This window comes from Pseudochaenichthys georgianus, chromosome 5 (genome assembly GCF_902827115.2).
Source record: "Pseudochaenichthys georgianus chromosome 5, fPseGeo1.2, whole genome shotgun sequence".
NCBI classification, from domain to species: Eukaryota; Metazoa; Chordata; class Actinopteri; order Perciformes; family Channichthyidae; genus Pseudochaenichthys; species Pseudochaenichthys georgianus.
In genome coordinates, this window is record NC_047507.1 from 18134476 (window position 1) to 18156854 (window position 22379).

Here is a 22379-nt window from a genome sequence, read left to right on the forward strand (position 1 = left end):
GCGTTTCCATCTCCATAATCTTTTGTAATGCAGAAAATACACCGGAGAAAAAGGTGCATTAGCACTTTACGTTTGCATAAGTCCGGGGCTTGATATGTAAATTAACAAGGGTGAGGATCAACCGGGGTCAAAATAATTATTCCACAGGGTGATAGAGAGAAGGACAACGTGCTAATGATTGTAAATAGTGAGACGAGCTGCACATGAGTGCTAGTAGAAGAGGATGATGGTACAGACCTTGGAGATGTGGGTCCAGGTAGAAGCGTCGTCACTGCTCATGCTAACGCTGACATTACAGTGTTGGATCTGAGATGCACTGAGGCCTGAGGCTTTCCATTCATCTTCCTCATGCTCTCTTTTGAGACTTGCCAGCATTCGAAGCTCTTCTTCATCTTCCCCATGTGTTCGTAGACTGCTAAGCGGGTGTAAGTTGTAAACACTGGAGTCATTAGGGTGTACGGTGTTGGCTCCTTCTTCCTTTAAACTGATCACCTGGACACAAATACATAACTTATTTGAAGGAAATCCCAAAAAGAATGTCTTTCAATTAGTCAGAAGCACAGATACACTCTCCACATAGTCGATACAATGCTTTGTGCAAACAACAAAATAGAGAAAAACAGCAGACTGTGGTCTCAGACAGAGCTCAAGGCGGCTTTGGACACTACTCCTTACCCTCTAAATAAAATGTGTTTTAACAGTGGATCAATTGATTTAAGAGAGTGCTCTGCTAACTGGATTTGTGCAAGGAAGCCTAGTGTTTCCCTGCTGTCGAATCAATGGCAGTCAATAAACCAGGGCTGTAGGGAGGGAAACAAAATCCTTGTCATATTTTTCTGACAACCTTTCAGTCAAAGCTTTCACTGCATGCTGCCTGCCGGAGTCGGCACAAATCATCAGCTAGGAGCTGTACCGTAGAAGGATGCTGGGACTTGTCTCAGCAGTGAGTCGCGTAAATGCAGAAAGCAACAGCCAAGTGACTGATCTCCCCTCAGGCCTTGTGATCGCTCCAGTTGACAATCCTCTGATCCTGGATCTTTCAACTGGAGCAGTGGCCAACCTCAATTTGCAACAGTCCGTAGTCTGATCCGTCTCAGCACGGTGTAACAAACTTTTGCAAGAGTCCCTCTTAGCTCTGCCTCTCTGTCACAAACAAATAGAGCCATAGCCTGTTGCGTATATATAAGCAGTACCTTGTTCTGTGCGGAGGCATTTAATTTGACTTCATGCAGGAGACTTCTGGAAAGCGTGACACTGCTGTTCTCATCCGCAAACTGGTTCAGTGCGTCTGATCCACGCGGGCCACACTTGTGTTCCTGCCTTCTGGGTGTCACACTGGGTGAGAGGCAGCGTGTGGGGGCCATCTCAGCTGCCTCCGCCCCCCCACTGGATGGAGACTGCATGCCGGTGGAAGCTGGAGTGAGCTCCGTTGGTGCTGTTTGGTCCATGTTTTGAGATTCAGGGTGGACTTCAAGTTGACCATCCAAATATGGACTAGGAGATCTTGAAGTAGCATGGTTGATTTTGGTGAAGCTGTTATCCTTAAAGAAATACAGAGAAATACAATTGTTGATTTTTAAATGATTGTAAAACCCACTGTAAAAACGGATGATTAGTAATGACCTAAGAGTAGGCTGCTTCTAGTGTTACCTAAACAACTTTAATGTTGTGTTCTGTCCTTTAGATTGATGTTGGCTTAATTAAATATGATAATGAGATGTCTAACAGTCATTGGGATTGATCGGGTGTTGGTGGCTTAGCTTTAAATTAACCTTACATTTCAAAAAGGGTAATGGCATTCTCTTTAAGTGTGCTAATCTCCCCCCCCCCTTTAAACTGTGATGCACTTCACGATGTGTCACCTACCAATAAGGTTATATTTATTTTCAATATTTCAGGAACACTCGCCATCGAAAGACATGTGATTCAGAGAAGTTTGCTCATTTACTGGCAGCTGGATTCACAACAGCAACAATAGATTCCAAGTGTGACCCAGTTTCACAGTAAGAAAAGTTAAAAAAGCAAAAGCGCGAAAACTTTCACAAAAAACAAAATCCTACACTAAAAACCACCTCACCAAACACAGGTACACCGTATGAACAGGCCGCCACAGTGACGCACGTTTACATTCAAAGCAGTTATATTTTAAATGTTAACACCAGCCTTTGCATTTCTCCCTAAAATACAGAAGATTACAATTGTATAATACTTACACCCAGACAGCAAGCACACTTTTTCAGTTCATAATATAGACATTGTTTCTCGTCAATTACACAGTTTGAAGCGTCCCTCAAAATGACACTGTCTCTTCATTTCTTCCTCCAGCCGTCTCTTTTTGAGGCGTTTTCTTTCATCTCTGAGCTTTGTTTTTTTCGGGGCGAAAGGTTATCATAAGCACCTCGAGGTTCTTATCTCACTCGCTCCAGAGTTATTTGTTTTCTCTTTTCTGTCTATGCTTTATCATTGTAACAAGTGCAAGTGAATAAACAATGAATGAGTATGAGTATCATGAAAGTAGTCGCTGCACTACTGCATCTGTTCGGGTTTCATTATTGCATTTTCCTGAATGTATATATATATTATTTTTTTTACATTGGTTCTATTGTCTCTTATCCATTTCAAAATAGTTCATAATGCACACTGAAGGTTCATTGCGTTGTTTTGCCGTTAATATTTCTCTTTGAACAAATGTTAGCTCAAAAGAATTGCATGAAACTGATGCAACTACTTGAAAGATGATATTGCTCCAAGAAATGAGCAAGCTATCATAAATGAATAGAGATCAAAATCAGGCCAACTTCTGCGAGATGGCTAACCACAGTCACAGTCTGTTATTACTTCGGACAGGATGGATCAAGCCTTTAGTTGTGTCACTACACTGAGCTAGTGAATTGGACCTGAGATTAGGAAGCTTTTACAAATGTCTCTAGAATGTGCATAACACTTCGATCCACTGATTAAAAAGGTCATTTTGGGGGTGTATAGACTTTGTGGAAGTCACTCACCTTTACCATGAGCCGTTGATAAAGAGTAATGCTAATACAAAGCTAACTACTGTAAAACCAACAGGATTTCATAAACATTAGGGCTTCCATCAGGGCTCACAGAGGAAACCAGGACGGAGCCATTTAAGCTGCTGCCTGAAGACAGAATTTGGGACAAACCAAGAAAGAAAGTCTTCACCCAACATACCAAATACCACCAGTGGGGATTCATTTAATTGAAACCCAGAAATCCATCCAGTTCTCCTTCCTTACTGGTCACTCTCTCCCCCTGCTCTCCACTCCTAGGGTTCACTGACCAAATGAAAAGCTGGTCACTGTGAGAACCAACATTACCTCTTGTCCCTTTCTTCTCCCTACTACCATTTTCTTCTGAATATCTTTGCACAGTGTTGAAAAGGTAAAGAAAAATCCTGCTGTTAATAATTTACAGAACAAGTGTTGATAGATTTCGGTAATAACTTCGCGGCTTTTCTGATATCTCAGCAGATTTTGCAATTATTCAATTCACATTCATAACCCCAAAGACAAAGGGAGCGAGGGGATTCTGTAGTCCGTTTGAAACGTCTGATCTGGGCGACAGAGCCAAGGGCACACACTGGATTAGTTTATTCACAATAGTGTTGATATTTTAACAGCAATTTCAACAATATTCATGCTTTATTGACAGCTGTTTAGAAGTGTACTAATCCCTAATTATGAGTAGCCCCTAATTTCCTCAATACGTTTAATGGGTATATATTTTAAGTGAAACAATTGGTGCCTTAACGCTTACATTTTGCAGAACCCGATAGCAGTGGCTATCCTTGAGTTTTCCTGGAAAAACCAATAAATAAAAGTCTTGGATAAATTGAGATTTTAAAAGTGTGCTGACGGATCATTTGCTTTCCATCACAGCCCTGCTGATTGCCATTTGGTATGCTTGATCTTTCCTGAGAAACAACCAATCAAGAAAAAGTAATATTGAGGATATTTTTGAAACAAGCACACTGCATTTGCTTAAAAGTATCTGAAAGACCTACACATAGATAAACAGCTCCATAATGGGACTATAGTTCAAAAACAAATCTTTGCTCAATGGGAATAAGTAACAATAACTCTAGTTATTCCACATGTTTCCACCTTCTGGGGCAATGTGCAATTTTCAGCTTCGCGCTTCACCACAAACAGCCTTGCTTTAACAGCCTTCGTACACATATACGACAGAAACACATTACTCCATGCTCCAGCCTGTTGGAGAGCAGTCTATATTTGAAGAAGTTGTGGTTATCCAATATATGATCTTTGGGGATATCAAAAAAAGAAGCCATTGTGTCCTTTTAGATAAACTGTGTTTATTTTGGATATTACAGAAGCGTGGCTCATTTTCGCCTCTGAAGAATAGTCACTTCCAAACTGACCATCTCACAGAAAAGTTGTACGTGAGAAGCATAACACTTCAAATGCCCTTCTTCCTGCTGGTAGTTTCAAAACACTGAGCATTTTACTAGATCCAATGTCTTACTCTTTTTTTTTTAACAGTATTGAAAGTGCATGCTTTATTCTTCACCTTTTAACTATACTTCATGCAGAGTGATGGGAGCTGATTTTAATGTGTTAATTTGAAAAAGTGCTCCTTTAATCACCCCCCTTAGACACACTTTTAGTGTTATTTCATTGTGAAATGTTGTAATTAAAAAAGTCATCCGATTCCCTTCAACCTCAGCTGTTTAACGTCAGTAGTAACATTCTACCAAAGAAAACCCAAGCTCTGGTTGTTTGTTAATTTTGGAAGTGTTTGGGTGGCTCATTTTAGGACAACATTTCAAATCAGTTTTGGAACACTGTGTGCAGTATGACTTCTCTCTTGCATCACACTGTATATTTTCCTCTTTTTTCGTTAGTTTTTCTTGGAAGTAGTACAATGAAACACTGTTGGTTATAAGCTAATAACAATCTATTTGTGGCTTGTAAGCAATGAACACTGGCAGAAAACCAGCCGTAATGAAAATGTTTCAACAGAGGTACAGACATAAAGCCCTTCTTCAAAAACAAAAGTGCAAATTCTAAATGTCAACTCTGGTTAGGGCTGAAAAGAAACTTCAGGGAAAGTGTTCAAATGTCACCGTAAAACGAGCACACAGAACCTGTGTACTGTTGTTCTTACCAGATCCACCTGATGTGAGCTCTATAGATGTTTATCTGCACATGCACACATAGCAATGGAAGAGGGGCATTTCCCCAGGCTTCCTGTTGACTCCATTTCAAATGACCAGGAAATAAACTGATACTTTCTGGATGTTATCACAAGTTAAAAAAAAGCATATTGAAACCATAGACTGTATATATAAAGATTGAAACATGAGATGTTACACATGCATGCAACAGAGATTTCCAGAATCAGTTTCTGGTAAGGTTTCTTTTGTTTAAGCAGTGGATTTTCTTCTTTAACATTCAAAGGTCACATTACATGTAATGCAACACCTTTTTTTAAACTAATCAGCTTCACAACTACATTATAACATTCTAAATAAGTGAAAGCAATTAGCATTTCTTTGAAGGTCTTTGCACTTCGTTCAACACTTTATATTTCTGTGCTCAGCAATAGAAAAACTACTTATCTTAATTATAAGTCTCAGAACCATTATTAAATATTCTGACAATAAATGACCGCCCTGACCTTTGAAGTTAAGGTATTCTGCAGGTAACTGCCACTGATCAATGAATCCAATCAAACTGAATGGAATCAAAATGTGGATATAATGCGAAATATTATAACAACATTGAATATTTGATGATTCATTGAGATTATATTAGATCAGATGACATTGCTAAGAGACAAATCATGTGTTTTTCAAATGTGCACATTAAGTACTGGCAGTGTGCACGTGCCCCTATAAAGATCAGACATACCTCATCACTCTCACTGCCGATGAAGTCGTCCTCGGGCTGGGCCTCATACCGCCTTCCACTCTGAACCGGATCATCTCCCATCTCCATCTTCTCCTGCTCACCCTGGCCTTGCCCTCGTTTGGGTGAGTGTGGCTGGGATGAGAAAGTGAACACCTCTTCCTGCAGAGTGAGCTGGGGCTCGGACCTGTCATTATTCTCCCAGCTGCTCCCGACCTGCAGGTCACGACAAAGACCTGGACCGATGGAGCCGCGCAGGGGCTCTGCTGGTGAGGGGGCAGATCCTGAACTCTCCCTGAGGCTACAATCTTCCGAAATAAAAGAACAAAAGTAAAAATCCTCACGTTTAAAACTGAAGCAGGAGACAATTCTTTTTTGAAAAGTCAACCTTGAGTGTACAAATCGTTGGATTCATGAATAAGTCTTTTAGAAAAACACATGAAGGTCTTAGCCAGGTGGAGTAAAGAATAATGATAGGAATCTAACTACAGTGAATGATTTGAGGTTTTTCATCGTGTGACTAATATCCGTCTAGTTTCATTTAATTATATGCACATAAAAATACTTAATAAAAATATGCAAAGTTGTAATGAATTTGATTGCCTGCCAGAAAAAGGCCATTCATCTCTCCAGCACTGATGTGATGGATTAGGGTTTTTTATAGCCCTGCTACGCTGATTCCGTAATGATAATATGAACAACATAATCAGTAGTGAGGACAGCAGTTTACTGCAACGTTGTCACTCAAACAATGAAAGCTCTGTACAAACACTCTTTAAAACTGACATATTTTCCAGGTAAATGTTGCTGCCGTTCCGCTTTATCTTTGGCTTTCAATCTTTTGTTACAGAACAAAGAGAAACTGTTACAGTATGTTCCTGAATATCTGGGTACAATATTCTCTTCAAGCCTTAAATGAAAGATGCATGACACACTGACTCCTTAACCTCCTCCATAGGCCTGAGATCAAAGGGAGTGGCACCACTATCTGAATGAGCACATCTGAACCTCTCGACAGTATAATCACTTTCTCTAATTGCCCACTGTGTGGCAAACCCTGAGCTCAGGAGATGCCCCTCTGACTTTTATTTAATGTGCCACATTACCATTAATGAACTAACTGCTTTCAGTCTGTGGGCAGGGCTGCAGCCAAGGAGCTTATTGCTGTGGAGAAACATCCATAGATGAGCTTTCAGAGCACGTGCACACGTTTTCTGAGGACAATGCCGGTGTAGGTGGGTGTGTGGCGTGTGTGCGCCTGTGTGTGGAGGGGGGTTTATTGGGCTAAGATAGAAGTAGGTACGCCTACACAAATCCTGAAATGGCCTTGACGTGGGCTATGCACAATTAAAAAGGGGGAACAAAAGCGATGGTGTGTGCAGCACTGAATGTGGCACATTAAAATGCATGTAATATTTTTGAAGTGATTTCAATTAAAACTGGAAACAGGTATTTTTATCAAGTATAAAAAAGCTCCGTGGTCAAATGAGAACAGGCAAAGTAGAAACCAATATCACTCAGTATGCATATTATTCTCCTTTGTCCCATCACTCACTATCTTTTTAGACTCTTCAAACCATCACTCAGTATGAAAGTGCACACATCTCCCTGCTGCTCCATCTGCTGCTACGCTCCCTGCCTATTCACAGCAGACGATCGCCTCACCTGCTGTTAGGGGCTTTGTAGTTTCTGTTAGGGTCAGGGGTTGTTGCTCGCTCTTTTGCCTACTGGCTGTGGAATTGCCTTTCTCCCTGGTTTTACTTCTCTTTCTGTGGCCACAAGGAACAGCATCTGGAGAGGCTGTTAATCAGAATTAAATAACCTACGGTGTTGAACCTGTAAACACGTTAAAACTGTGTATTCCAACATACACAGTGAACACGCGGTGAAGTGATCTCACCTCTTCCTGCACTGGACACCCGGAGCTTCTTAGATCCCTGCTTGTCAAACACTCTGTCTTTCGGGGGATGAGGCTGTAAACTGCCAAGTGTTCCTACAGAGTCCTTTCAACATTAGAACAGCTTTATAACACAAAACAGTCAAACAATGTTATTATAGCTTGCCAGAAGCATATCTGTGAAATGATTATGCACTGTGAAAGTCCTTATTAATGAAGGCATTTCAGTAACTGAGCTTCTTACATTCATTCAGTGCAGGGAGAATACATCCTGCTACATTATGTTCAGCTGATTAAGGAATTGTAATCATGGGTTTTTGCATTCAGTCATGCTCAAAGGATGGTGCATTACCAACGGAAAAAGCTGTTATTAGGTGCTTGGGAGAATACACTGTGCCAGAGCTGGGATCTTGTTTTGTTGGTTGATATGTAATGCTTTAACTGATGCACAAGAATAATCAGATGCATTCTTAAAGCCAAGAAGATATGATTAGAGGAATGCAGTGTGCGCTTCTACAGCAAGAAGCACACTTTAAGTCATGCAGCCATACACCGGATCTGCATCGGTGCACATCACATTCACAAGCCTTACAATAAAACCAACGGAGTGATTTCCATCGATGATGTTTCTCCGTCACCCAGGGTACAAGATATTAGGAGGTACCAAGTCAAAGCCTACGTCATGTCCCTTGATCAGTTTATAACATTTTCACTGCAAGACAAACAAGTAGAGCTTGGTTGATATGCTTTGTTTGCATACGAGAAAAAGGGATATTTAAGTCTGGTTCTTTCAAATTATAATGTTGGACGTTTTTGCGTTATGAATTAATGAGGGTAGTCGCAATGATATTGGTATCTTCTCTATAAGCCAATGCTGAGCAGTGAAAAAGTAAGCCTTGCTTTTCCAAAAAAACACTTTCTAGCTACAGGAATAAACTTTAATTCTCTGGAATTTTCTAAAAACTTGTCGGCTATGTTTCTGTGCTGGGTTCAGCCTCCCATTTTAGTTCAATTTCAAATGCTCTGCTCCTTATTACTGCCTATCAGTCACTTAAAAACAGGTCGCTCTCTTTGGCAAATGTTGTCATGTGCGTTATTTATGCATCGCTGCCAGCTCCCTTTCTGACTCCGTCGGTCTCGCTGATTGCTTACCTATTAATGACTGAGCTTTTGAACAAAGGCCAAATAATCTGCCTTTTGCGATAACTGCTCTACCTCTGCATTCTGCTTCTTGGTCCACATTACAACTAAGACTGTAAATATATCCATTTATTTCTTCTTTCCAATGATCTGTTTGCATGTTTGCTGCTTCCTATTGGGTCTAGAGACCTACAACTACATACAAAAAGATGGCCAGTGTGGGATTTAACATCCATTCCGAGATGGATTATCATCTGTCGATCATGGGCTTTGTAAGGAAACACTCACTGGCTTCAAAAAGAAAAACCGCTCTGGTTGGTAATGTGTGCACACATTAGGAAAAACAATAGCCAAAGCTGACATTGAACAATCTCCATTTTTTTTAAACCTCGAAGCTGATCTGAGGAAAAGGAATACAATACACTTAAAGACTAACAAACCTCCTTTCACTTAATATTTTCATTACTTTACAGCATTTTCTTGTTATCGGTGTTTATTGTTCTGTATTTAACACTGGCCACCCCCCTAAACTCTAAACCATGTTGTGATTCAGTGAGTGAGCGTAATGGCTGCTTTATTCTACAGTATCCTACAGTAAGTGTGATATACAGATGTGCTTGTTTAACACTGCATATTTATATATAAATATAATTAATACATATATTTATATACGAGGTATATACTTATATACTGTAGGTGTTAAGCATTATAGTTAATCTGATTATTTTTAACCAACTTAATGTTTTGTGTGTGTGTGTGTGTGTGTATGTATATATATATATATATACACACACACAGTATATTTTTATTATTAATAATAAAGTTTAGTCTTTTATCCACAGAAAAACAGGTAGAAGAAAATGAAACGTCAGCTTCTTCCTACACAGATTTTCATGTAAGTAAGTCTGTATACAACGCCTTAAACAAATAAAGATACAAATATATCTGGTGATATAATAGCTGACGAGGGCATGTATAGTTGTAGTGCAGGAAGCATGCAGCTGAGATAAAACAACACATCGAACTCTTATTCGATTCTACCCTGGAGAAGAATTTGGGAAGGTTCTCCGTGTGATAAGTGATCCCTCAGTTTGGCACTGCTCTCACTTTCTGCAGCAACTTTTTGGTTCATTTTACTAGACGGGGATGCCTGCAGGGAACAACAAGAGAAGGAAAACAAGTTCAAAAACAACATGATCTATTTTGTATTTATAGTCATGTATGACATATAGTAATGTTTGATATTATGGGATTCATGAGCTTACCACATTTGATACAAAGAGAAGACTTTTATCCATTTCTTCTGAGGCTGCACTGCTTTTTCTTCCAGTTTGAGGGGGTGGCCCTGAAACCCTGGAGCCTGAGGCTGTGTGTAAAACACCCTGAGGCCTGGGTCTTCTATAACCGGTAGATCTGGCAGTGGTAGACTGATCAGGAACTGAAACAAAATTTCAATCATAGACCTAATTAAGATTTCCATTTTTCTCATACATAATCTAACCTTTGCTTTACCTCAGCCACAACGCGGGCTCTATGCATTACATTAATGCACACAATGTTGATAATATCTGTTTTTTTTACTGCACATATTTTATATCATCCTATTTCAATGTAAATACTGCTTTATTTGATTTTACTATATTTTGTATTATTATTATTATTTTTTAATGTTATTATAGTGTTCTTAAAATAGTTCGCTATCGGTGTTTTTGTGTCATTAGGACCACGTCCGCTGGTGCTAACAGAAAAACACACTCTGTCTGATCGTCATCAGAGCAAAAAGCAGACACAAAACACATAGGATTGCCAAGCTGATACAGACAGAGCCAAGCTGATGCACTCGTCACGCTCATTTGATACAGCAGATTTGACTCGAAAGTGACCATGGTTTCAGAGTTTTGTTGTGCATTTTCAATCTGCAGAATCCCAGAAATCAAAAAACATACGATGAATTGATGATCATTATTTATTTTGAGCATGGAATTCATGGATTCATTGACCTGGAAACAGAATGTCTTAGATATCTATAAGATAATCACGTTTTGTTTGCTGCTGCGCGTTAAATACGGCCGCCGCTTACTTTTAACAGTTTGACAGAATGGGTGGTGAAGCAACACTATTCACCAAGCAACTTTGTCACAGTTAAATCGGATGCCTAGTTAAATAGCAATCGTTTTAATTATGATTAGAAATGTCATGCTAATAATGCTGATGCTAATTAGGAAAAGCTATTTGTTGTGTGTGGTTACTGCTCTCTTCCATGGGCATTGCCAGTTGACTCAACATGACTTTGACAGCTGTCAGAACAAACAAATAAGCGCTGATAAGAAAGGCCACAGAGGCGGCAGAGCTGGATTACTGGTGCATGTCTTTTTATATGAGGAGATAATTGCAGCTCTCCGAGTACAGGTGAGGTGCACACGAACATAAAAATGAGGACTAAAGGCATTTCATGGGAGGAAAATAAAAAGATTAAAATCCCAGTCTGAAATCGTAGGAAGCTGTTTATTTATGTGCATCAATTTCTACACCATCTCTGTGTATATGAACTGTTTCATTGATAACGGCAGATATCTTGTGTTGTAAATATATAATAGCAAACCTTCAGTATACAGTACTTGTTATACATTTAAACATGTTATGATGCATTAAAGATTACATTTGTGTAAATGGAGCAGTGTGTATGAATAAAGGGGATCTATTGGCGAAAGTATAATATTCATCACTATTTTATTTTTAAAGATATTTTTTCTTGCGTTCGCCTTTATTGGAGATGCAGAGTTGAAGGGGGAGACAGAGGGAATAACTTTGCCTGAAACCTTCTGAAGGCTCTGGAGTCAAACCCGCGTACTGGGCAGAAGACAGCCAGCTCACAACTGAGCTACCCAGGGTCCCGTGTGACACTCATTTGTATTCGTTTATAACCACATGAAGCTAAGAATTGTTATTTTTTTCATCAGCCTAAAATGAGCCCTTCACATGTACATTAGCAGCGGGTCAATGTCTCCATGTTTCTACAGTAGCTCAGAGCGGTGAAACTCTGGATAATTGAGCTGTATTCAGTCACTTCATCGTATGCACTAGCCCTTTGAATGAAAAGTAAAAAAAGGATAAGGGAGCTTAATTTCCAAGCTTATATTTGATTAAAACACGGGGGGTTTGATGCTGTTGTTATAGCTGAAATATTATTGCTGTCTGAAAAATCTATTAAAAAATACAATCTTTTCTTTCAAATGTAGTGGAATATAAAATGGAAAATCTGAAGAATAAAGGTACCACAAAAATGTTAATATAGTGCTTGAGTAAATGTACTTAAGATATTATCCACCAATGTTTAGCATTTTACAATCATGTGATTTTCTCTTACCCACCACAGTCAGAGCTCAACAGTCCAGCTCTCAGTACATTCTCCATGTTCAACACTTGGGTAACGTAGTTTACATCAGACGGGAACTGGCAGCTGCGAGGGACCGAGTCCATGAGACCGGCTCCACTGAGAAACATATCTTGATACAAAAAAAAGAGAACATGCTCAGATTAAGTCAAATCAGACAATAAACCCAAACACTTATGTCAACAGAAAAATACAAATGACAAGCTGTCTTATATGGCAAGTAACGTATGTGTGCAGTAAGCAGCCAGTGCTGAGTGCAGCTGTTTGCTCTGCTGAGCCATTTTAGAGTTAAACAAAAACCACCGCTCTCAGCCAACTACCATAGAAACAGCCAACTTGTTCTCTCTCTCTCTCTCCCAACACACATACACACAGTTCCAAATAAGGACAGACTAAACCTATTTAAAGTGAAGAGCATTGATTAGAAGTTTCAGTGCAAAGCCATTATCTCTTAAATAACGAGTCAGGGAGGGCACTTTACGGATTAAACATTTGTTTAATCAGCCTACCTGTTTTGTTTAAAGCATTACCATCGCCTGAGAGTTCGGTAGGCACTGTTTTCATGGTGAAGATTCTGCGGACTTTACAGGTTGCAAACAAAGTGATGCCATCCAATGTCAAAAACCCCTTGAACAGTTCACTGGTGAATGATATAAGGTCGATGCACAAAGTAGACCACTGAGACAAAAGAAACAATACGATACTATAGTTATAAGGTTCTCTTAGAGCAGCTCACGAGATATAAAACAAACAAGCACATATCTGAAAGAACTCTGAGAATAGAACATGTCAAGGATGTAAAAGATACTCACGACACTGCGTTTCAATCCTACGAGAGGTATCTTTGCATGCAAATGTGTGGCAGACAACTCTTTATGTACTGTTGATAAGTAAAGTCTTCTTTTCAAGTGCTCTAAATCGGTTATCCTGTAAATAACAGAGAAGAAAATATAAATAATCATCAGCATAAATGATGTCATAAGGAAGTACTGAGCAGAAAATACAACAAGCTTTTATTAGTCTATATAAGGTTAGCTCTTAAAAAGGAGCTTTTACTTTAATGTAGCCTCGTGAAATCAGCTGTCATGGCACTCTCTAATGGAACAGCAACGCCAGCAATATTACCCCATATTCTTAAAATGATTTAGTGTGCGTGTAAAATAGTAGGTTAGCAACTTTGTAGTGTAGAAATGATTTAAAGTTCTGACGGTATCTCCTCCTTGTTTTATAGAGGGCCTGCATGCCATATCACTTTCTAAACAGCAGCATCGATACTGTAAACCAGAGCCTGAGACCGTAATGAATTATATTTTACTATGAAGAGAATACACATCAGGAGTTTTGAGCATAGGGAGATACTTTATATCTGTAGGCATTTGTAGAGTGCACAAACAGTGTTTTATTGATCATGAGAACACTGGTAAAGCGCAGTGGCATTCTTATTTCTATCAACAAACATCCATGCAGATCATTTTATGTTTCACAATAACATCTTAATCATAAATGATTATTTAAGCAAATTAGAGTACATAATAGGCATTGCTGATAAAGTCATTATCCCAGGAGGCTCAAGGGCTTTCAACAAACTGTTTATATTTATTTATTTAGGTAGTCTGAGGGGTATGCACTCAAGTTACATTCATACTTTTTAGATTTCACATTATATTATAATATTTTGTTCCTTGTGTAACAAAGTCTGTATTCACTCCATTAGAGATTGATGTCTCTACCATATTGAGCCACAGTTGCAGTTATGAAATTCATTTATCAACCACAGAATAAAAGATTTACTGAGATGTTGTTCATGCAATAAAAAAGTAAGTATTTTGAACAGAACACTTTTTAGCTTGCTGTACTTACAAAAGCTCAATGGAAAAATCATTGCACTGTTCAATATGCACTTGAAGGACCAAGAATCTTTGAAGAAGTCCAACTAACAAAAGTATAGGCAAATAAATAAATAAATTACTATTAAGATGTGGGAAGCCAAAATGTCATGTACTATTAGGTGCAAGTGTGTTTACTTACGAGACATTTTCCCATTCTCTGGCATTTGCATCTTGACTGTCTGGCTGCTGCCCTCCAGACAGTAAACAAAGCCTCTGACTTCTTTATTGTACTCCTAAAAGGAGAACATAATACATCAGAGAGCTTGCCAAGTACAAGGCCTCGCTCAGTGAAGTGACCATTGTTGTGTACTAACAGAGGGCTACAGCCATCATTGTGAGCAGACTTTTTTTATGTAAGCATGAGTTTTGAAATTTAAAAAAAGGCTACGGGTCAAGAACAGAATTTTAATATAAAATGTAAGCCAGATTCTACTCTGAATTGAACCCATAAGGACCCACCGTCCTTATACAGCTTTAGCTTTTTTGTTGCTACTGTAAAAGGTCAAATTCAAGCCATTTAAGAATTAAAATGCTTACATAACATGCCCTTTATTACATTTAACCTGTTGTAGAAACATTTCTTGATCAAATTGATATGAAACAAATGAGACAAACATTGCTGTGACACTGGTGTCACATCGGGACTTTAACCCAAAACGTTCACAGTAAACCCAAAGTGACATATATGCACAATTAGAAATATTATTATGATCTGATCAGTTAATTTAGCTGATTCAATTATATTGGAGTTGATATGTTCTTATTCTTCATTTCAAAGAATGTTCAAACTCATTTAAACCAAAAAAATCATCATCATGGGTTAAGGTTGTAAAGGATATAACCCATGGAAACTTGTACAATGTAAAACAGTGTAGGTTTACAGCCTAAATGTATTGTTTCAATGCAGCATGTTATCGAGGGGGGTTAGTTAAACCCTGTGGTAACTATTCAGACTTTGTGAACTGTAGGCATCAGGCAGGTACTCAGATCTTGTAGAAGTAGAAGTACCCGAGTGTAGGAATACTCTGTTACAAGTAAAAGTTCTGCATTCATAATGTTACTCAAGTAGAAGTACACAATTATTAGCATCAAAACATACTCAAAGCACCACACGTTAAAGTACTTATTAAGCAAATTGGTCCATTACAGAATATAACTTAATAAAGCTAATAATAGTATTCTAATAGTATTTCACATCATTAGTCCACATCTGCAAAGAAACTTAAGGTATTAAATAAATGTAGTGGGGTATAAATACACGATTTATCTATGAATTGAAGTGGAATAGAAGTGCAAAGTTGCATAAACATAGATATTCAAGTAAAGTACAAGTATATCAAAATTGTACTCAAGTTCAGTACTTGAGTAAATGTACTTAGTTACTTCCAACCACTGACTTTATGATATGTATTGTACCTTATCAGATTATATGTGTTGTAGTATAGGGCCTGTGAGCTAGCTTGACGTAGAGCACATGTGGGCTAGTAAAATCACCATGTGAATGTGTTAGGGTGAACTAGCAACTCTGAAAACTCACCTTGTGTATGAAGGACGGACCTCCACAAAGTTTCCATTTTGCTACAGGATCTGTTCCTTGTCCACTGAATATCTCAACCACAGGTCCACCCTGCGAGGATACACGATGGGTTGTGAGTAAAAGCCTCCAGCTAATGTCATGCTACACATTAAGCTAATTAGCCTAAAGATACAGGTGTTTACAAAGAGCGTTGCGTTCAAAGATGGCCAAAAACAGTTGGGTTAAAATAAACGTACCTGATAATTATTCCTGAACATTTTACGTGACGACACACCAATGGTTGAACGTTTAGAATATACAATGTATAGATAGCTTACTACATGTCTGTTACAGTTCACGGAAAAGTAACGTTTGGCATACTTAAGTACGAGCAGCAAGTTAAAAAAGTAAGACGCATTTGTAGGACAGCCAAACACATTATCTCCATGGTTACTGTAGCTACGACGTCACTTAACAACCGTAGTCAGGTAGACAACGGGTTTACGACGTAATTTTGATCTGAGCTGTAGAAATAAGATTGGTCTCAGACTCTCAGGTCTCTCAACCAGTCTATGGTCTCACCCCGGCAGCAGCAGAGGTGAGACGAGTGCGAACGAAGGGACTGTATATAAAGTGCAAACCCGAAAAAAGATTGGCATACAAAAAAAACAACATTAAATTCCCTGTCAGATACAGTGAAGTAAGTACAATCTCACGTCAGACATTATTGTTTGTGTCACTTGTGTGTGTTATACTGCAACAGTTGTTTTGAAGAAACATAGCCTACGTTTGGATAATTTCGGTGAAAATGTATTGTGGAAAATATTCAAAAACGTCACTACATGTGCTACTAAAATCATCACCTATAGGCCAGATACGGTATACAACTTGTTAACCATTAATGTTTGATGGGATTTCTAAACTGTTGATGTTCTCACATTTTATTGGTAGAAGTCTTTATTGACAAACTGAATTTTTAAGCTCACAACTTTCTTTTTCAAATGTAATTAAATTATAATGTATGTCTTTATTTAAAGATGTTCAGCTACGTTTCATTCTTCTTTTTTTTTTTTTCTTTCTTTTTTTTTTTTACAAATTTAGAATATTCATTTGTCTCTCATGGTTTCTTGTGATTTTCATTCATTTTTTTTGTTTTATGTACTCTCTTTGTTGTCAGCTCTATGTATGGGTGCTGTACTTGAATGTGCAATACTGATTGAATGTACTTATTTTAAATTAAGTTTTGGGTAAAAAAAAGAGGTGCCTATTGCCTAACGATACATACTTCACCAACATTACTTGTTGCCATAGTGAGGTTACTGTAACTTGCATGTGCAATTTCGTATACTTCACTTTGCCAAGATTTGTAGATCCAAGGTGTTGTATAATATAAATATTCAAATGTATAAATACTGACAAAAACAATGAAAAATCCATGAGATTTACACTCAGCTTGACTTTATCTGTCAATCAAGACCGAAAGGACAAAGTGATATGTGACTCGCTGAATGCGAGGACAGGGCCGTCTACTCTTGTGTACAATGACTTTCATTTTTCGAAATGTTGATTGGAAATGTGTTTTTCTCTCTTAACTTCACTCCCCAATCTCATCACTGGACTCCTCAAGGACGAAAAATAGTTTATCATACCAAACAATCACTATAGATTCATAGAGGGCTTGGGATGTTTTGATTAATATTATACCCAAAGATGTTGCAAAAAAATGGATAAATAATGAACCTGTATTTAAGTATCTTCTGTTAGAATGCTAAAATCCATTATTGTGTCATTATCGCTTGCTTTGTTTACCCTGGCAGCAAGGCTATTATGAGATCAAAAAGATGTCTTTTTAATTAGCTACTGAGGGAGACCACATCCGGAAGTACATCGGTATGATACTGCTACAACATTTGTGCATGTCTCTGACTTCAAACACAAGGTGGTCTCAGTTATTTATGGATATAGAACAAAAGACACTGCAAAAAAAGAAATCTGTCCCATCACAGCTATGAATACTGTGAGTTGTATTGTTTTTGAAGAAGTCATACAACCATTTAATAAAACTGTCTTCATTTGCATTTTCATGGATTTCTTTGAGTTCAGGCTTGCAGGCGCCCAAAGAAAAATCTTCTGATGTATTAGCAAATACTAAACAGTTCTGTCCTTAAAACAATTTCCGAATGAATATCGAGAATGCATCATAGAAAAAGGAATTGGATGCCAAGTCTTACAACATTTCCATGAGTTGGCCATCCTGTCTCAACCTTTGCTGTTTGTCTCAAACAACTAAAACATAAAAGAATATGTAACAGATAGGTCAAATGGAGCACATTTGACCTATCTGATATACCTGTTTCAAGAAAGTTTCAACTCCCAAATATTATTCATGTTAGATAGTTTGTTTTATTCAGATGAATAGTTTGAGGGTTTTTTGGCTGATTCTCCTTACACAAGTTTGACATTCAATGAATTTTAAATGCATGAGCTTATTTCTTATATATTGCTTCTGAAAAAGTGAAGTCTATTAGTATCATCATACCTGTCATTTCCACATGTGAAATTATACTTCTGTACAATGGATGTATAAATGTACCCCGAAACGTAATCACTGTATAGGCTCTTGATACACTTAACCATGATTAATTATTAAGAGTAATGAAGAGCACTTAGGTAAAGTACTTCTACTAGTAATTCCTTTAGCTGCATCACCCCAGGGCTTATCATCACTGTGCAGAGTATCCCCTCCTTATTACTGCTTTATTATGACACTCAATGCAGAAATATGTTAGATAGAAAGAGCGTCAACAGAGCATGGCACGGAGAAAGTTTCATAATTAACTTTTTTTTCTCTACAGGAAAGGCTTGACACTGATTGGGACAGACAGTATCATTAAAATAAAGCCTGGCATGCAGTGAACACTGACGAAGCCGGTATGGAGAAATCAGTTAATAAATCAGTGCTTGTTAGCATACTTAATTATGACTAATTATTCAGTCATTATTTTGAAAATAATCTATTCATTTGCATCAGTCAAAACACAACAATTACTATTGACAATGTTAGTTTTGAGATACTTTAGACTAGTGACAGTAACATAAAGCTGTTTTCCCAAACGATTAAGTTCATAATAAAAGTATGAATGCAATTAAGGCGTCCAGAATTAAAATCACCCTTATACCTGAACCGATAACTAGCGTTGCATTCAAATAGCACTTGGTTCCAGCTTTCCTTAAAAGAGCTTTTTTCTTGGGGGAAAAGGGACTAAGGGAAGAAGGGAGTGACCCACACAGATTAGTTGCCAGACCAAAATGCATCTCATCAAAAATCACGCATCAGCTGCCTTAAACTATAAACCTCTTTGTATTGAACCAGTCTGTGTTTCTTTTCCTTATGCTAATCATAATTGAAGCATAAGCTTCTTTTGAAGTAAAATAATGTAATCCTTACAAAATAGTGTAGAGGCCATACTGTGTATTATTAGAAAAGCCACTTACATCCAAAGCTAAAACATGTTTGGTTAGCAGGTGCATTTCATATTTGTCAACATTTAGCCAAGTATATTTTCACTAGGTATGATGATACAAATATAATTTCTATCCTTTAATTGCATAAGAAAAAAACGGAAAATAAGCTTCATGTGTGTTTCAAGCATCTATCTGTAAGGTTGTTTTCAATCACCGTTGCAAAATAACAAATAAAGCTGTGGCGAAATATTATATTGTTGCAGCATTTGTCAGCCCCTTATTGTTCCGTCAAATCCGCCATGGTTTTTTATATTAGCGATGCAGTTTGTCTGATTTTAACATGTCATGATTTTTTAATTGTTGTTATGTTAAATACTTTCACAATTTTGTTGAATGCCTACAAATCAATGACAGTGAAGCAAACATCATTTTACTTATTTTGAACTGTGTTTTAAGTCGGCAACATACATACTATGAACCGTTTTTGTAGCAGTGCCTCTGTGCCTGTGAAGGGTAAGATCACTAAGACAAACGAACAACGTGTGGAGTGAGTAATCAGGGTCATTACCATCCTTCATATTCTCACTCCCTGCTCTTGCTGGTAGTAAGTGGGACACATTATCTCCTACTATGACCTCTTTTTGTATTCCACAAAGCCATAATTATAACCATAAAACAGAAAATATCCGAGTTGATTCTAAAGCTTCTCTAACATTGTCTCAAAGTCTTCCAAAAGTGCATTTTTACATTGTGGGTTTATTGTTAATGTTGACTATAATTTTCATTAAAACTTTATCCATTTTTGGGGTTCATTTGGTTACTTTTCACATATCTTGAATTACTTTCCACTACGTTGTATATACACTGTGTCAGATTTAACAGGGCAGTGTCACCTTACTAGTCAATTCCTTAATACGATTCAATGGACGTATGCTTAATTTAAGATCATTTGTAAATAATAAAGTAATATAAATTATATATGCAGTTACCTGGAGAATCAGACTCCATTCGTAAAAATAAAACGTTTCTAAACTCCAATACACAATCCCTCTGCTAAAATAAAAGTTGTAACTAAAATTCTAAAGTGATTACATTAAAAATGTATATTCATCATGCCTTAATTCCCCACTTGAATTATGAGCTATGAAATTATATATCTTCAACTCTCTACAAAGGGTTTTATTTTATCTTCTTCCACTTCGTTGCTATTTTAGATTACAACCTATCTTATTAAAGATCACCCTAGAAGGGCGCACCTGCACTGGAAAGTGAGCTGAGCAGATAATGATCAAGTCAAATTAGCCTGAGGCATATCTGCCAAAGTCAGTAAAGTATCTGACAAGAGGGAGACTGTTGATTAATTTGTCAAAGTATGAGGTTTCCAAATTACATTTCCTTGCTACTCTGAAACAAGGGGACACCTCTATGATGGGCAATCATTCAGCATGGTTGCAGAGAAACAGGCTGCCTTCAGTATTTAGGGGGCTGAATTTGGATAATTATGTTAGTCGTGACAAGGGTTTATTGCTCGGCTGTAGGGTAGCAGATAAAGGTACAGCACACACACAGCAGTATCAGTAGTGCCTCATATGTGTTTCATCTTGAACACAACTGTGCTAAAGTGTGTGTCTGTAAAATGTCGACACTAAGCTCGTGATCTTTAAATGGGCTAAGACAACAAGGAACATGATGAAAATACATTGCCTTAGTGATCTTTGTGGAGATAACTTGAGAGCTCTGCAGCAGGTAACGGTGGCTTTGCTGCGACGAGGAAATTATGAAATATGAACTACATGTATGCCACATTAAGTCACCCATGCTGAACTAACATCCAGTCTAATGTTATGTTCTACCTAGGAAGAGGAAAATGTTGCAGCATGAGCCACACAGTCAGTTACCATGCACGCACAGGACCTCAATTCCAACAAGGGCCAGGACTGCAGTCTGTTGTAATATCATATTTGTCTGGCCAATTTGCTATTCTAAACATCTGCAACCACAAATTGAAACTTGCATTTCAGAAGATGTCTCTTGCCTCTTTGTCACTCATTTCCCTATGGATGGGGGAGAGCGGTACTAACGTAATCTCTGCACTTGATTCAAATCCACCTGACTGTTTTTGATACAAAACTTCTTATAAAGTGCATGCATCCAATGTTGACAAGGTGAATGCTTCTCAAGGTAGAAAATAGGACATGTTTACTCTTTCACCCTCTCTCTCTGTCTCTCTGCTCCTTAAACATAACCTGTCAAAAAGTCACACAAGGTAAATAAAATATATAAAATCTGAATTCTAACCTTTGCTGTCAGATCTGTGTTAATGTATGCTACCTGTCATACATGCATATGCACATTTATGCAAAGGATACAGACTTTAGAATGTCTACTCATCCACATTAGAAGGATTTGATTTAATGTAAATTATGTTGAATGCTTTGCGTTAGTTAGTTAGTCAATTTATTGAACATGTCAGAAACAAAACAAATATATAACAATAATATATATATATTCTCCTTTCTTTTTTTTTTTTTTCCTTTTCACTCAGATTAATAATTATAACAAAGTACCAAAAAAAAAACAAAAAAAAAAACAATAATAATAATTTTCAGATAGTCTCTGTTCATGTTCAACAGGGGCAAGAAGAAGCTTAAAAAACTTTTCTGGTCCTACCCCCTCTAACATATATTTTTCTTATAAAACATTAGGTCATCGTCATCAGCGACATGTTTGTCTTGTTAATCTTTTCTTTTTTTTTTTACAAAACAATCAGAAAGAAATTACTTTTTACAATTACAAGAAATAACAACAAATGAGATTTTACAGGTCCTGTTCATAACCATTAATGATTAGACTCCTAAATAATACTTTCATTTTAGATAGACTTGTACAATATTTCAGTGCATCGTTACAGTTATTCCACAGACTAACACCTTTTGATGAGATGCAATGAAGTTTGGCATTTGTTCGTACGGGTGGTTTTTTGAAAATGCAGTTTCCTCTCAACATGTGTATGCTTTCTCTCTGTGTGAAAAGTCCCTGGATATTATGAGGTAATTGTTGATTTGCGGCTTTGAACATAATTTGAATAGTTTTATAGTCAACCAGGTCTTGTAGTTTTAGTGTTTTTAGTTTGATGAACAATTTATTTGTTGGTTCTCTGTAGGTAGTTTTATGTATAACTCGTATG

At 37.6% G+C, this 22379-nt stretch overlaps 1 protein-coding gene across 7 annotated transcripts in view; it reads right to left on the reverse strand.

Annotated features, from left to right (window-relative positions):
* cfap20dc (CFAP20 domain containing) overlaps positions 1–16174 on the reverse strand; it is a 31651-nt gene extending 15477 nt beyond the window's left edge. The window contains exons 1-14 of one of the 7 annotated variants that reach the window (XM_071203120.1): positions 16109–16174; positions 15749–15838; positions 14351–14444; positions 14183–14255; positions 13135–13249; positions 12832–13000; positions 12300–12434; positions 10194–10366; positions 9970–10078; positions 7792–7884; positions 7557–7691; positions 5895–6199; positions 1194–1541; positions 238–492 (exon numbers count right to left, since the gene is read on the reverse strand). In XM_071203120.1, the coding sequence (XP_071059221.1) occupies positions 238–492; positions 1194–1541; positions 5895–6199; positions 7557–7691; positions 7792–7884; positions 9970–10078; positions 10194–10366; positions 12300–12434; positions 12832–13000; positions 13135–13249; positions 14183–14255; positions 14351–14381 (1941 nt within the window). In that variant the 5' untranslated portion in view covers positions 14382–14444; positions 15749–15838; positions 16109–16174. Of the gene's footprint in view, positions 1–237; positions 493–1193; positions 1542–5894; positions 6200–7556; positions 7692–7791; positions 7885–9969; positions 10079–10193; positions 10367–12299; positions 12435–12831; positions 13001–13134; positions 13250–14182; positions 14256–14350; positions 14445–15748; positions 15839–15984 lie in introns of those variants that run through there. The other 6 variants (XM_034084186.2, XM_034084185.2, XM_034084182.2 and 3 more) reach the window with 6 other exon arrangements.
* Between the last annotated feature and the right edge of the window lie 6205 nt (positions 16175–22379).